The following is a 14,677-nucleotide window of genomic DNA, read 5'->3' as shown; positions in this document are numbered from 1 at the left end:
GACCTATCCCCTCCCTAACTCCCCACCTACACTCACCTTTACTGACTTCAACCCCGTTTCTGTGAACTGTCTGTCTCCTCTCCACCTATCTTCTCCTTTATCCATCTTCTATCCACCTCCCCCTCTCTCCCTATTTATTTCAGAATCCCCTTCCCCTCCCCGACTTCTGAAGAAGGGTCTCGGCCCGAAACATCAGCTTTCCTGCTCCTCTGATGCTGCTTGGCCTGCTGTGTCCATCCAGCTCTACAACGTGTTATCTCAGATTCTCCAGCATCGGCAGTTCCTACTATCTCATTAAAATCAGACAGTTTACAAGTGACCACATTTTGGCTACTAATTTATGTTTATTTTACATTGATTCTGAGTTTTAGAGTATAGGAGACTGGCCAACATAATACTTAGTATTTACTTCAATTGACTCATTTATAGCAAGATAAAATTCTGTTTATAGCTGTTGAATGTTATGGCCTCAGTCATTCAGTAAATAATTGGAATTTCATTTCTTTAAAAAGTTACTGCTCTCCATTAAAATCATAGAACTTTACAGGAGTGCGTCAGCTAAAAAAAAAGCAACAAAATTGTGGGATTAATGATTATCTTGCCTGTTAGTATTTATAAAAAAAAAGCCTTTTGCTGAAGCTTTTCAACTTAACTCATCAGGACAATTCACAAGAATACCAATTCAAGGGGAAAGCCAACTGTATGGGAGGAGTGTTAGGGAAGTCATGCATGGATTTGTGTGCGGGAAGTCATGTCTGACAAATTTTTTAGAGTTTTTCAAAGAGGTAACCAAGAGGATAGATGAGGTTAGGGCAGTGAATGTTGTCCATATGGACTTTAGTAAATCCTTTGACAATGTCCCCCATGGCAGGCTAGGCATAAAGGCTCGGTTGCATAGGATCCAGGGAGAGCGAACTAACTGGATTCAAAACTGGTTCAATGTTTGAAGGTTGTTTCTCAGACTGGAGGCCTGTGACTAGTGGTGTGCCACAGGGGTCAGTGGTGGGACCTTCGTTGTTTGTTATTTACATAAATGATGATGTGAATGTACAAGGCATGATTAGCAAGTTTTGCGGATGATACAAAATTAGCAGGTATCATTGATAGCGAAGAAGGTTATCAAAAATTACAGAGGGATCTTGATCAGATGGAGAAGTGGGCTAAAGATTAGCAAATGCAATTCAATATAAATCGGGGAGGCGATGGCCTAGTGGTGTTATCGCTAGACTGTTAATCCAGAGACCCAGATAGTGTTCTGGGAACCTGGCTTTGAATCCTGCCATAGCAGATGGTGGAATTTGAATTCAATGAAATATGTGGAATTGAGAATCTAATGATGACCGTGAGTTCATTGTCGATGGTCAAGGCTTTGTGTATAGGAGTTGGGACGTTATGTTACAGTTGTATAAGTCATTGGTCAGGCTGTAGTTGGAGTATTGTGTACAGTTTTGGTCACCCTGTTACAGGAAAGACATTGTTAAACTGGAAATTGTGCAAAGAAGATTTACGAGGATGTTGCCAGGACTAGGAGGCCTGAGTTATAGGGAGAGGTTGGCCAGGAAAGGACTTTATTCTTTGGAACGTAGAAGAATGAGGGGTGACCTTACTGAATTGTATAAAATCAAGAGGGGCAAAGATAGGATGAAAGCACATAGTCCTTTTCCCAGGGATGGGGAATTCAAAACTAGAGGGTTTAAGGCATAGGTTTAAAGTGAGAGGGGCAAGATTTAAGAAGGACCTGAGGGGCAACTTCTTCACACAGAGAGTGATGCATATGTGGAATAGGCTGCCAGAGAAATTAGTTGAGGCCAGTACAATAGCAACATTTAAAACAACATTTGGAACAGTACATGGATGGAAGTGATTAGAGGGATCTGGACCAAATGCAGGCAAATGGAACTAGCTGAGTGGGCATCATGGTCAGCAAGGACCAGTTTGGGCCGAAGGTCCTGTTTCTATGCTGTATTACTCTTTGACTGCCGATTGTTTGGCAAGTGGACTTTGATTTGCAGAAATGTTTCCATGGAAGCTGCATCAACTAATAATGATTGACAACAGATGGCCAGGCTGTATTTAAATTTTAAATCAGGCAGATTGATCCTGAGTAATCAAGGCATTGACTTGAGAAATGAACAGACATAACGTGTGCCTGTTTTAATAAAATAAGTTGGTTCATTTTTCAGGGCAATGCTTTGATCCCTCAGACCAATCACCAGTTGACAGTGATCACTGGCAACAGTGGTGTTAGCACTAGAAATATTTCCAGCCATTTGGGGCTGTTAAGTGATTGGATTGTATTTTACCAGTTCAACTTCAGATGCCATTTAGTTCGTCAAATCAAAATAACCAAATTACTGATGATCTCCAACTCCTTCAGGTAGAGAAAATTATATTTAGAGTTTAATATTTGTAAAGAAGAGGCATCTGACATTTAGATACTTACCACCAGCATTTGAATGGTATCCTTTTTTAATTTTCCACATAACCTTATTTACACACTTAACTGGAAGAAAACCCAAGGTAAAGGAGGTGAGAATGGACACGACATCTGCACATGTGGCCAAAGTTTAATATCTTGACAAATTTGTGCGGTCTGTTTATTTTATACTGAACTCCAGCATTCTGATTGATTATCAAGGTACTGAAATAAATTATGGAAATTTAAGTTATAAGATGTGAGCCATTAAAACTAAAAAGGTTTTACACACTGGTCTGTGCCTTAAAACATTTTAGAGTCTGTCAGAATTCTGCTAGTGGACTGATTTAAACTTGACCTTTCTAATTACTCAGTTGGATTAAAGCAGACAATAAAGTAGCTTTTCCTCAAACATGGGGTAGATTTTCTGAATGGTCCCAAATGACTGGAAAGATTGCAGAGGTCATATTATGGCCAACCGGTGACAGCACAATGAGATTGCAGCTTCCTCCTCTCTAGGATCTAATACAGGAAACTATTCCCTATGACATGGGAAAAATTTCCATGAACTAAATTTAGGATAGTGTAGTCAATACAGTGTGGAGCTGGAAGAGCAGAGAAGGTCAGGCAGCATCAGAGGAGCAGGAAAGTCAATGTGATATGGTCCAGACCCGAAACATCAACTTTCCTGCTCCTCTGATGCTGCCTGGCCTGCTATGTTCCTCCACCTCCACACTGTATTGACTCTGACTGCAGCATCTGCAGTTCTTGCTATCTCCTTCAGGATAATTCAGACTTTTATTTAAATCCACAAACCAAATTTCAACTGTACAGTAAAAGAGAAGACAAGTCCAGATAAAAATGAGAGTTTTCTATTTCCAAAAATGAATGATTATACTTTGGTTATAATATCAACAAGCATGAATGTGGGACCAAGTAAGCAACATTGGCCATTAGATTAGGAAAGTGCAAGGGGACATATATAAATGGCTTCCCTGCAGATAAGGAATAAAAATTATATGTCACTCCCACTGCCTATGATTGGAATGCCATTACCCTCAGAAAAGAGCAATCATGCAACGTGGATTTTAGATTAAGGCTTGAAGGATCTCAAAGCAAGAAATGAAGATGTTCAAATGCTAAAACCATTCTGTGCAATGCAAATGATTGCAATTTTAATCAATGTTCATTATCACAAATGAAATTACCCTACGAGGCGATTTAATGGATAACAATGAGGAGCACATATGATAATTACTATCATTTTGACTTGAATTTGATGTCTACATTTCTAACAATGTATGTCACCATGCTATCTACCTGCTCTTTCCAACTGAAGTATCAGTGATCGGACAGATGTTTACCAAGGAACTCGGAGCACAGCCAAGAATTAAATGTCAGCTGTGTTGTGGAAACTAACAAGCACTTAACTTCCAACATGTTTAAAAATAATCTAAGCAAGGACCTTTGCACTAGGCTTTAACCCACAGTTTGCAGCTTCATATCCACTTATGGGGAAAGAGAATATTTATGGCACAAGAAAGAAGTGTGCAGATATAGTAGGCCTTAGGGGCTGCATGTGTGGCACTTAAAGGTATAACCAACCCATTTCAAAGAATCAGCAGTACTAATCTGTTCAAAAGTTAAACAAGTTATTTGGAACAGACCCAGGTAAAGTACCACAGTTGTCTTCACTTAAATTCTGAACATACATAGTTATTTGTTTAGCAACGGTATTTAGACAATCGGAAAAATGAAGGAGAAAATAGAAAAATGAATTCCTTGGGACTCAGATAACATTCTGCCAAGGAATTTAAGAGAGTACCTAAGGAGTTTTAGGGCCTGTATCAATTAAGCACTGAACTACCTGCATCTGTATTTCAAGATGGCAAATAAATATTATCAGGACGGATGTTGACCTGTTCTATCAAGCGTCTGTGGAAAAGGTACGTGGATACTATTAACTCAATTTTTATGTTGAAAAATAAAATACTTTATACTTGCCTTGTAACAAGTATTTGGCATTTCTGAAAAATAAATATTTACCATAAAGTGCAAAAGCTAAGTTTCAAGAACTATCTCCTTATTCACTGATATAATGGAAGTTGCGGTAGCATGAACTCTGAGAAAAATCATACCTACAAATACCATATGAAACACTGACCAATACAGTAAGTGCAAAAGTGAAACTGATACACGATGAAAAACACATATCGCATAGAGAATGATTGACTTACCATATTGATCGCATCAACTGGGCCAATGCTGTTCACGTAGACGTCACTTTCAATCATTGTTGGCCTCACTGGAAATGTATTATATTTCAGGTTGGAACCATAGCAGAGAGATAACAACATCTATTTATAATGCTTTTTGTGCAACTTTAGCAGACCAAAATTGTGTTTATCAAAAACTGTTTTTGATGTAACAGTATACTATAAATAATTGTCTATGTTAAATAGTTTTACAAGAAAAATTTCATTTATTCTCATTTATAATTAAAGTTTGAACATTAAAAAACACTTTGCAATTGCAGTTGCATAATTATGTAAGATAACAATAGCATTTTTTAAAATCATTATATATATATATATATCCTTGTGTTAGTGTTTATATTTGGCACTTTTAACTTTACAATTATGCTTAAAAAGCTAATATATTCCCGTTAACACTAATAACATGCCGCTTTGCAGTTTTTTAGGTGGATCAGAGCTTCAGGTATCTGGATAGAGAAAATTATAATTAGTTCAATAGATTTTGCTGACTAGCCACAGGCTAGAAAACGTATCAATACAACTCACCCACTAGATGTACTTCACATGTAATAACATGCTTAACTAATATCGACCACCATTTAGTTACCAAGAAAATAAATTGTTTCCAATGATCAAAAGAATGAACACATTCTTTCATCTTATTATTTTACCAATAAACACAAAAAAAGCAAAAAATTGATATCTATATGGTGTGCAAGTATAAGCACAGAAATCACCTCCTGAAGGACAGTGTCTCTGACCTGTTTTCTATTCATTGATTAGAATCATCCACAACCAAGCGAGCTACATGTGGCTAGTGGTTCCTGTATTGGACAGCCATTGGGCTCCCAGTCACAGGGCTCTGCACCCAAGTAAAGATGCAAGTTGGTTCTCTGGTGGCAGATTGAAATTCATCTTCTAATTTCACCAGATGCTCATATTCATTCGTGCTTCACCTAGCGCATACTCACATAGAGGGTGGCGTGTATATGGAACGAGCTGCCAGAGGAAGTGGTGGAGGTGAGTACAACCACAATACGTAGAAAACATTTGGACGGGTTCATGGATGGGAAACATTGAGAGGGATATGGGCCAAATGCTGGCAAAGGCAGCTAATTCAGTTTAGGGAACCAGATGGGCATGAAGGGACTGTTTGCACACTGTAGGAGTCTGATTGGCTAATTCTCCAGAATGGTGCATCCTATATTATTGGCTGTTGAAGACAGAATAACTGCTAGGTTTATGATTGATAGTGAATGGTGCCCAGTCTATAAACAGCTTATTACTGTGTAAGAAAATTGAGCAAGGCTTAAAACTAGCTGTTAATTCACTGTAATCAAGCTTTTTGCTCAGAAATGAAAAGTTAATATATTATCACTGAGTGCAACTTGATATAATGCCACCAGCTTTCAGATTTGTTTTGCAGGATGGAACAGGACAGCATTACACAATCTGGACTGTTGGCTGAAACCCATTCCTGCAATAATGCAAACAAGGCAGTCCATGATGTTTGTTGTAACAGTCAACAAATCATATGTTGCAGGTTGTGGTACAATCCTGGTCGTGGTTTGGGTAGAACTGTCAGAAATCCTCTTTTCTGTGCTGAATCAAGGAGGATAAACTTCTGTTGCATCTTAATGAAAAGAGGCACTTGTCTTACATCACAGGATGTAATGTAAGACTCCAGCTATGTTTAAATGCAGTTACTTTGACTTGTCAGATATAATTACAAAGACAGTCAGTAAGGGATCAGCCAGAAGTGAGAACTCTGTTTCCACTGGAAACTTACGTTGGATGATTGATAAAATACCAACCTACATTGTACCATAGGTGAGCAAATGAATTTGTGCCTTGCAATCAGCTTGTGATTTGAACCAGCAATTATTGACAGTACTGATATGCATATGCAGCATGGAGTTAACAGTTTGTTGAAGGCTCAGCACACACCAAGCTGCTATAAGCTGAGACAAATCTATTTGTCACCTGCAAATTTTGTCAATTGACTTGAATGACTGCAATGCTCAGACTTCCCTGGATAGGCTACTAGAAGCTGCTCATAATTCTGCTCATCTGCTTTCACGTTCTGCCATATATAATGACAGCCACCTCCTGTCAAGCAGGCAGTATGTTTCTTCAGAGAAGGGTATGTGAGATGTAAAGCCTGCCTTTGCCTTGCTTTTTCTTAGAGAGCTCACAAACATCCAAGACTGGATCTGATCTGCACCCTCCTATAAACAATTCTCTTCTTTTTGCCTAGCATCAACAAACGTACCTTTAATAAAAAGAACATCTGGAGCTAACACAGTTTCTTGTCCATGCTGCCTCCTTTTTAATCAGCAAGTCCAGTTAGGCTACGAGATCAGCATCAATAATACATGGTATGATTGCAGTGCTGGGTCCTGAAAAACTCCCCCCGCATTTCTCTGGTATCTTTTCATTAAACCAAAAAACATTGAGTACAATGTCTTAATGATTAGCCCTTTCTGAATGCCTTGTTGACTTCAGCAGATTTAAATTAAAGTTTTGATATTTGAGCACTTTTAATATTTTTCAGCTGAAAATTCAACTCAACCAAATTCCCTCTTACTGTCTGTACTCTAAGCTTAACTCCATATGCCAATGATGTTCCGTGAATACAAAAGGGAAATATTTACACTGCTTACATGGATGGCAGATTATAGCTGCTGTGAAAAAGCAAAACAACGTTTGAAAATAAAAATACATTTAATTCTAAATAAAAAATGGCAACGTCCATTCAAAATTCCAACCCAGTAATAGATTATTTACCTTTTAGACAGAAGCATATTTTAGTTTGCTACCACGGTATGAAATTGCTGACAGTAGAATTTTAGTACTTAATATAATTAATTTGAAAAGGTGTGAAATGCAATTTTTAAAGGAGAATTCTGTTGGTTATCTCCTGCTGATGATATGCATTAGTAATTCCTGAGGAATAAGAGTGATTTCCATCCAGCTGGTTGGAAACTTTCAGATTATGCAAATGTATTGAGAAACTGCTAGAATAACCTAGTAGTAGTTATAGCTAAAAAATGCAATTCATTGCAGTAATATTATAATGACTGTATACACAAAAGGAAGCAACATGGAAATTTGGGAAATATTTATTGCTGTCCGATCAGTCAATAAATCAGCACAATGTTAGACTCTGCTGTATCAGCCAGTATGTGCCAGCTGCTCTGTACTTAAATCAATTGAGGCATCTGGAATCAATGGAAATTTGCGATTTCCAAATTTTGTCATGGATGGAAAATCAGGGGAACATGTTTGCAAACTTTCGATATATATGATTCTATCATCCCCTGAAACACCACCAAATCCCACACTATCAACATCCTGGGGGTTATCATGGATCAGGAACTATTTGAATTAGCGTGATTTTTTTGTTGACTTTCATGAATGTTTTCTCTCCTCAAGGCCTGTGTATTTTCTCACGTAATCATCCCAAATGTGCCTTATTAACCAGGTACGAGCCCCCTACGGTGCTAACTCCATTATCCATTCACCATAAGCAAAAGTACTCAACACTGCCAGGACATCCTTGGATTCCTATACCAGCACCATACTTAAGACACCAATGTATGCCCTGTCAAGTACTGGCAGTCCAAGAACAAGTACAGAATGTGTTAGAAAAGCTCAGCAGGTCTGGCAGCATCTGTGAAGAATAAAATCAGAGTTAACATTTTGGGTCCAGTGGCCCTTCCTCAAAACTGATGGTACCTGGGAAAACATTGGGTTTATATGCAGAAAATAGGGAGGGGGATGGGGTAGGGAGTAAACGATAGGATAAAGGATAGAGCCCAAAGAGAGGGAAGAGCAGTTGGATAGACAAAGGAGTTGATAACCATATGGCTAGGAGGATGAATAGCTGTAAATGGGGACTGTTAGTGACTAACAATAGTTAGTGTGTAATGGCAGGCTATGTGATAACAAGCTGCCTGCACGATTAAATTAACTTGCCCCAAAACATGACACAAAGGGGAATTGGCAGAACTTTGCAGGCAGGATCCTGGAAGCCTTGGTGGATGGTGAGGCATTCACATATGTGTGAGGCTCTTTTCCACAAGACAGGCAGAGGCAGGCATAATACCAGCCCCTGCCAGCCTGGTTAGAGGCTGCTACCCGAGTCAGTGCAGTCTTAATCACCCTGATAAATGACCTGATAAATGACTCCAAGAATGTCAATGGTGTTCTCTGATCCATCAGGATAGGTGTCACCGTCGACTCTCTGCATCCTTACACTTAGTCTGTCTCTGCTGCTGCATCTCTCTCACCAAGACTCTCACTCTACCACACTCACTACTGCATGCAACATTTTCTCTCACTGACTTTAACAACACATTGCTCCCATGCTACTGACCCTACATTGCCTCTGTACTGACTGTTCAGTCGCTTGGGACACCTCACCACTTTTCCCCCACATGCATCAACACTAAGAGCGGTGTCTCCCACTTTCATCTCACTCAACTCATCCTTTCTCTCAGTCCAAGAGAAAATGGCCCAGTACTGGGCCAAAAGGAATGTCAGGGCGGATCTGACAGTCAGCTCATCACTTCTCAGAAGAAAGGATCTTGACTCTTGCCTATGGTGGCCAGGACGTGTCCTTTAGAGATACAGAATTATCTATGCATTAGCCAGCAAGGAAAACAAAAAACATTGTCCATTGTTGTACTATTCTTCAATTACCCCCACTGAAAGTGTATTATGTTTTATTGTTCACTCATGGGACGCAGGCATCTTTGGCTGAACCAGAATTTGTTGCCCATCCCGAGTTGCCCTTGAGAAGTTGGCAGTGAGCTGCCTTCTCGAACTGCTGCAGTCCATGTGCTGTAGATACACCCACAATGTCCTCAGGGAGGGAATTCCAGGATTTTGTACCAATGACACTTGAGGACTGGTAATATATTTCCAAGGCAGAATGATGGCCGCAAACGAGAGTCCAGGATGGTGTGTTGCCTCCCTGGTGCTAAGATCCTAGATGTCTCAGAGTGGCTGCAGGACATTCTGGAGGGGGATGGTGAACAGTCAGTGGCCGTGGTACACATTGGTACTAACGATGTAGGTTTAAAAAAAGGGATGAGGTCCCAAAACCAGAATATAGAGAACTAGGAAGAAAGTTGAAATATAGGACCTCAAAAGGTCGTTATCTCAGGATTACTACCAGTGCCACAAGCTGGTCAGACTAGAAACAGCAGGATATATAGAATGAAGACATGGCTGAAAACATGGTGTGAGGGGAAGGGTTTGATTTGTGGAGCACTGGGGCCGGTTCTGGGGGAGGTGGGACCTATACAAACTGAACGGTTACACCTGGGCAGGAGCAGGACAGATATCCCTGGGGGTTACTTTGAAGAGCAGCTGGGGAGGGTTTAAACTAGTGTGGCAGGGGGAATGGGAACCAATGGAGTAGGGCCAAGATTTGCAGAAATTGAGGGAAGTAGAAACCAAAGCAAACAGGACTAAGAACAAGAACATGCAGGGCAACGTTGCTGGAAAGAGCAGGGGAGGTGGTCTGAAATGCAAGTGTTTTAATGGATAAGTGGAATAGGCAAGGTTATTGAACTCAGAGCTTGGGTTAGTACTTGGAATTATGACATTATTGCGATAACTGAGACCTGGCTTAAAGGGACAGGTATGTTCTATGGGGTGTAGGTTAGATAGACCTTAGGCTTAGGTTAAAAGTTTGGCACAACATCATGGGCCGAAGGGCCTGTACTGTGCTGTACAGTTTTATGTTCTATGACCCAGGATTTAGATATTTCAGGTGTGACAGAAAGGGTTGTAAAAGAGGTGGGTGAATTGCATTAATGGTAAAGGAGCATCTCACAGCTGTCCTAAGGGAGGATAACCAAGCTGGGACCAGTGTTCTAGCGAAAAGGATAAACAGGGTGGTCAACAGGTCTTTAAACTAGAAATTTGGGGGATGGGGGTGGGCAAGGGAAGGGTAAAATTCCAAGGAGTATTGGTAAAGCAGCAGGTTAATAATTGTGGGGATGGATTCAACTGCATGGGAAAATATGAAAAATGTGAAAAGAAAGGAGAACTCAGGAGAGGTTATTAAAGTTTCCAGCACACAAAACAGGAGAGGGTTTGTGCATGAGGTTAGGAATCAAACTTCAAGCACACTGAATAAATGAATGACAATGAGAAGAGGAACAGTAAATACAGAACTAAAAGGTGTTGTATCTGAATGCACGCAGTATACAAAATAAGGTAAATGAGCTTCTGGTGCAGATCGAAATTGGCAGGTATAATGTAGTGGGCATCACAGAGAAGTAATTGCAAGGGAATCAGGATTGGGGGCTAAATATTCAAGGATATACATTATATCGAAAAGACAGGCAGATGGGCTGAGTGGGTGGAGTTGCCTTATTAGTAAGAAATGAAATTAAATCAATAGCAAGAAATGAAATAGGATAAGATGATGGAGAATCTGTGTGGGTAGAGTTGAGAAACCACAGAGGCAAATACACCATAATGGGAGTTATGTACAGACCTCCAAATAGTAGTCAGGATTTGGGGCACAAGATACTCTGGAAGATAGAAAAGGTGTGTAAGAAAGGCAAGGTTACAGTGATCATGGGGGATTTCACTATGCAGGTGGACTGGGCAAATCATGTTGGTAGTGGATTGCAAGAAAGGAGTTTGTGGAATGTCTACGAGATGGCTTTTTGGAGCAGCTTGTGGTGGAGCCCACGAGTAAACTGGCAATTCTGGATGTGGTGTGGTGTAATGGGGCAATCATGACAAGGAAGCTTAAGATGAAGGAACCCTTAGGAGCCAGTGATCAGAATACGATTGAATTTACTAAGCAATTTGAGAGGGAGAAGGTGGAATCAGATGTAATGTTATTGCGGGGGAGGCGATGGCCTAGTGGTATTACTGCTGGACTGTTAATCCGAGACCCAGATAATGTCTGGGGACCCGGGTTCGAATCTCGCCATGGCAGATGGTAGAATTTGAATTCAATAAATATCTGGAACTAAGAGTCTAATGATGGCCATGAATCCATTGCTGATTGTTGGAAAAGGCAATCTGGTTCACTAACGCCCTTTAGGGAAGGAAACTGCCATCCTGACCTGGCCTACATGTGACTCTAGACCAACTGCAATGTGATTGACTTGAAACCACCCTCTGGGTAATTAGGGATGGGCAATAAATGCTGCCTAGCCAGCATCGCCCTCATCCCATGAATTAATAAAAAAAACAGTTGAATAAAGGCAACTTACAGAGGCAGGAGAGAGGAGCTGACCAGAAGAGATGCCGAGCAGGAAAGACTGAGGAACAGCAATGGCAGGAGTTTCTGGGAGTAATTTGGGAGACTCAGTAAAAATTCATCCCTAGGAAAAAGCAGCAAACTGAAGGGAGGACGAGGCAACCATGGCTGACTAGGGAAGTCAGGGACAGCATAAAAGCAAAAGAGAAAGCATATAATATGGCAAAGGGCAATGGGAAGCCAGAGGATTGGGAAGCTTACAAAGATGAACAGAGGGCAACAAAAAAAGAAATAAGGAGGGAGAAGATTAAAACTGAGGGTAAGCTAACCAGTAATATATTACAAAATGCAAGAGTTTCTTTAGATATATAAAAGGCAAGAGAGGCGCAAAAGTGGACACGCTCCTGGAAAATGACACTGGAGTAGTAGTAATAAGGGGAAACAAAGAAATGGCTGAGGAACTGAGTAAGTACTTTGTGTAGTCATCAGTGGAAGACAGGGGTAATATCCCAAAACATTCAAGAGAGTCAGGGGCAGAACTGAGTATGGTGGCCATCACCAAGGAGAAGGTGCCAGAAAAACTTAAAGGCCTGAAGATGGATACATCACCTGGACCAGATGGACTACACCATGGAGTTCTGAAGGAGGTAGCTGAAAAGATAATGGAGGCATTAGTGGTGATCTTTCAGGCATCGCTAGAGTTAGGGAGGATTCCAGAGGACTGAGAAATTGCTAATGTGACCCCCATTTAAGAAGGGAGTAAGGCAAAAGACAGGAAATTATAGACCGAAATAGTAGGAAGGGTCTAGGCCCGAAACATCAGCTTTCCTGCTCCTCTGATGCTGCTTGGCCTGCTGTGTTCATCCAGCTGTACACTTTGTTATCTCAAATTATAGACCAATTAGCCTGACCTTGGTCGTTGATAAGATTTTGGAGTCCATTGCAAAGGATGAGATTTCTGAATGCTTGTAAGTGTATGGTAAAATAGGGCAAAGTCAGCATGGTTTCATCAAGGGGAGGTCATGCCTGACAAATCGTTAGAATTCTTTGAGGAAGTAACGAGCAGGATAGACCAAGGAGAGCCAATGGATGTTATCTATCTGGAGTTCAAGAGGGCCTTTGACAAGGTGCCACACAGGAGGCTGCTGAGTAAGATAAGGGTCCATGGTGTTAGACGCAAGGTGCTAGCATGGATAGAAGATTGGCTGTCTGGCAGAAAGCAGAGAGTGGGGATAAGGGATCCTTCTCAGGATGGAAACCGGTGACTGGCAGTGTTATGCAGGGATCAGTGTTGGGACCACAACTTTTTACTTTATATATTAATGATCTAGGAACTGAGGGCATTCTGGCTAAGTTTGCAGATGATAAAAAGATAGGTGAAGGGACAGGTAGTATTGAGGAGGCGGGAGGCTGCAGAAGAATTTAGATAGGTTAGGAGAATGGGCAAAGAAGAGGCAGATGGAGTATACCATGAGAAAGTGTGAGGTCATGCACTTTGGTAGGAAGAATAAAAGCATGGACTATTTTATAAATGGGGAGAAAATTCAGAAATCTGAAGTGCAAAGGGACTTGGGAGTTCTAGTCCAGGATTCTCTTAAGGCAAACTTGCAGGTTGAGTCAGTAGTTAGGAAGGCAAATACAATGTTTATTTATCTGGAGAAGACTAGAATATAAAAGCAGTAATGTAATTCTGAGGCTTCATAAAGCTCTGGTCAGGCCACATTTAGAGTATTGTGACCAACCTTGGGCCCCATATCTCAGGAAGGATGTACTGGCCCTGGAGCGGGTCCAGAGGAGGTTCACGCGAACGATCCCAGGAATGAAAAGCCTAACATATGAAGAATATTTGAGGACTCTGAGTTTAGAAGGATGAGGGGGGATCTAATTGAAACTTGCAGAATACTGAACAGCCTGGACAGAGTGGACATTGGGAAGATGTTTCCATTGGCAGGAAAGACTAGAACCCAAGGGCACAGCCTTAGAGTAAAGGGAAGACCCTTTAGAACAGAGATAAGGAGAAATTTCTTCAGCCAGAGAGTGGTGAATCTGTGGAATTCACTGCCTCAGAGGGTTGTGGAAGCCAGGTCATTGAGTATAGTTAAGATTGAGATAGATAGGTTCTTGATTGTCAAGGGGATCAAAGGTTACTGGGAGAATGCAAGAGAATGGGGTTGAAAAACATTTAAGCCATGATTGAATGGCAGAGCAGACTCGATGGGATGAATGGCTTAATTTCTGTTCTTATGTCTTATGGTCTTATAAATCAGAGGACTCGTGTAGCTCGGCAATATGGGTAGAACTGAGGAATAGGACAGGTGAAATCACAATGCTGGGGGTATACTACAGGCCTTCCAACAGCCAGTAGGAGATAGAGGAGAGAATATGTAGTCAGATTTTGGAAAGATGTTAGAACAACAGGGGTGTTGAGGTGGATGATTTTAACTTCCCCTATATGGACTGGGACTCACTACGTCCTAGGAGCTTGGATGGGGCAGAATTTGTAAGGACCATTCAGGAGGGATTCTTGGCACAATATGTACACAGTTCAACCAGGGAAGGGGTTGCACTTTTGGGAAATGAGCCTGGCCAGGTGAGTGAACTTTCAGTGGGGAGCATTTCGGGAGTAGCGATCATAACAATGTGAGTTTTAAGATACTCATGGACGGGTATAACAGCAGTCCTTGGGTGAAGGTGTTAAACTGGGGGAAAAACAAATTACAACAATATTAGATAACAAGGTGTAGAGCTGGATGAACACAGCAGGCCAAGCAG

The 14,677-nt window shown here is 41.0% G+C and overlaps 1 protein-coding gene across 1 annotated transcript in view; it reads right to left on the bottom strand.

Annotated features, from left to right (window-relative positions):
- Positions 1-14,677, bottom strand: part of gabrg1 (gamma-aminobutyric acid type A receptor subunit gamma1) — a 93,878-nt gene that overhangs the window by 64,350 nt on the left and 14,851 nt on the right. The window contains exon 4 of the mRNA XM_048600314.1: positions 4,654-4,721. Within this exon, the coding sequence (XP_048456271.1) occupies positions 4,654-4,721 (68 nt within the window). The remainder of the gene's footprint in view (positions 1-4,653; positions 4,722-14,677) is intronic.

This window comes from Rhincodon typus, chromosome 1 (assembly GCF_021869965.1).
Source record: "Rhincodon typus isolate 14 chromosome 1, sRhiTyp1.1, whole genome shotgun sequence".
Lineage (NCBI taxonomy): Eukaryota > Metazoa > Chordata > Chondrichthyes > Orectolobiformes > Rhincodontidae > Rhincodon > Rhincodon typus.
Note: the sequence above shows the minus strand (reverse complement) of the source record. Positions and strands in the feature narration are given on the sequence as shown.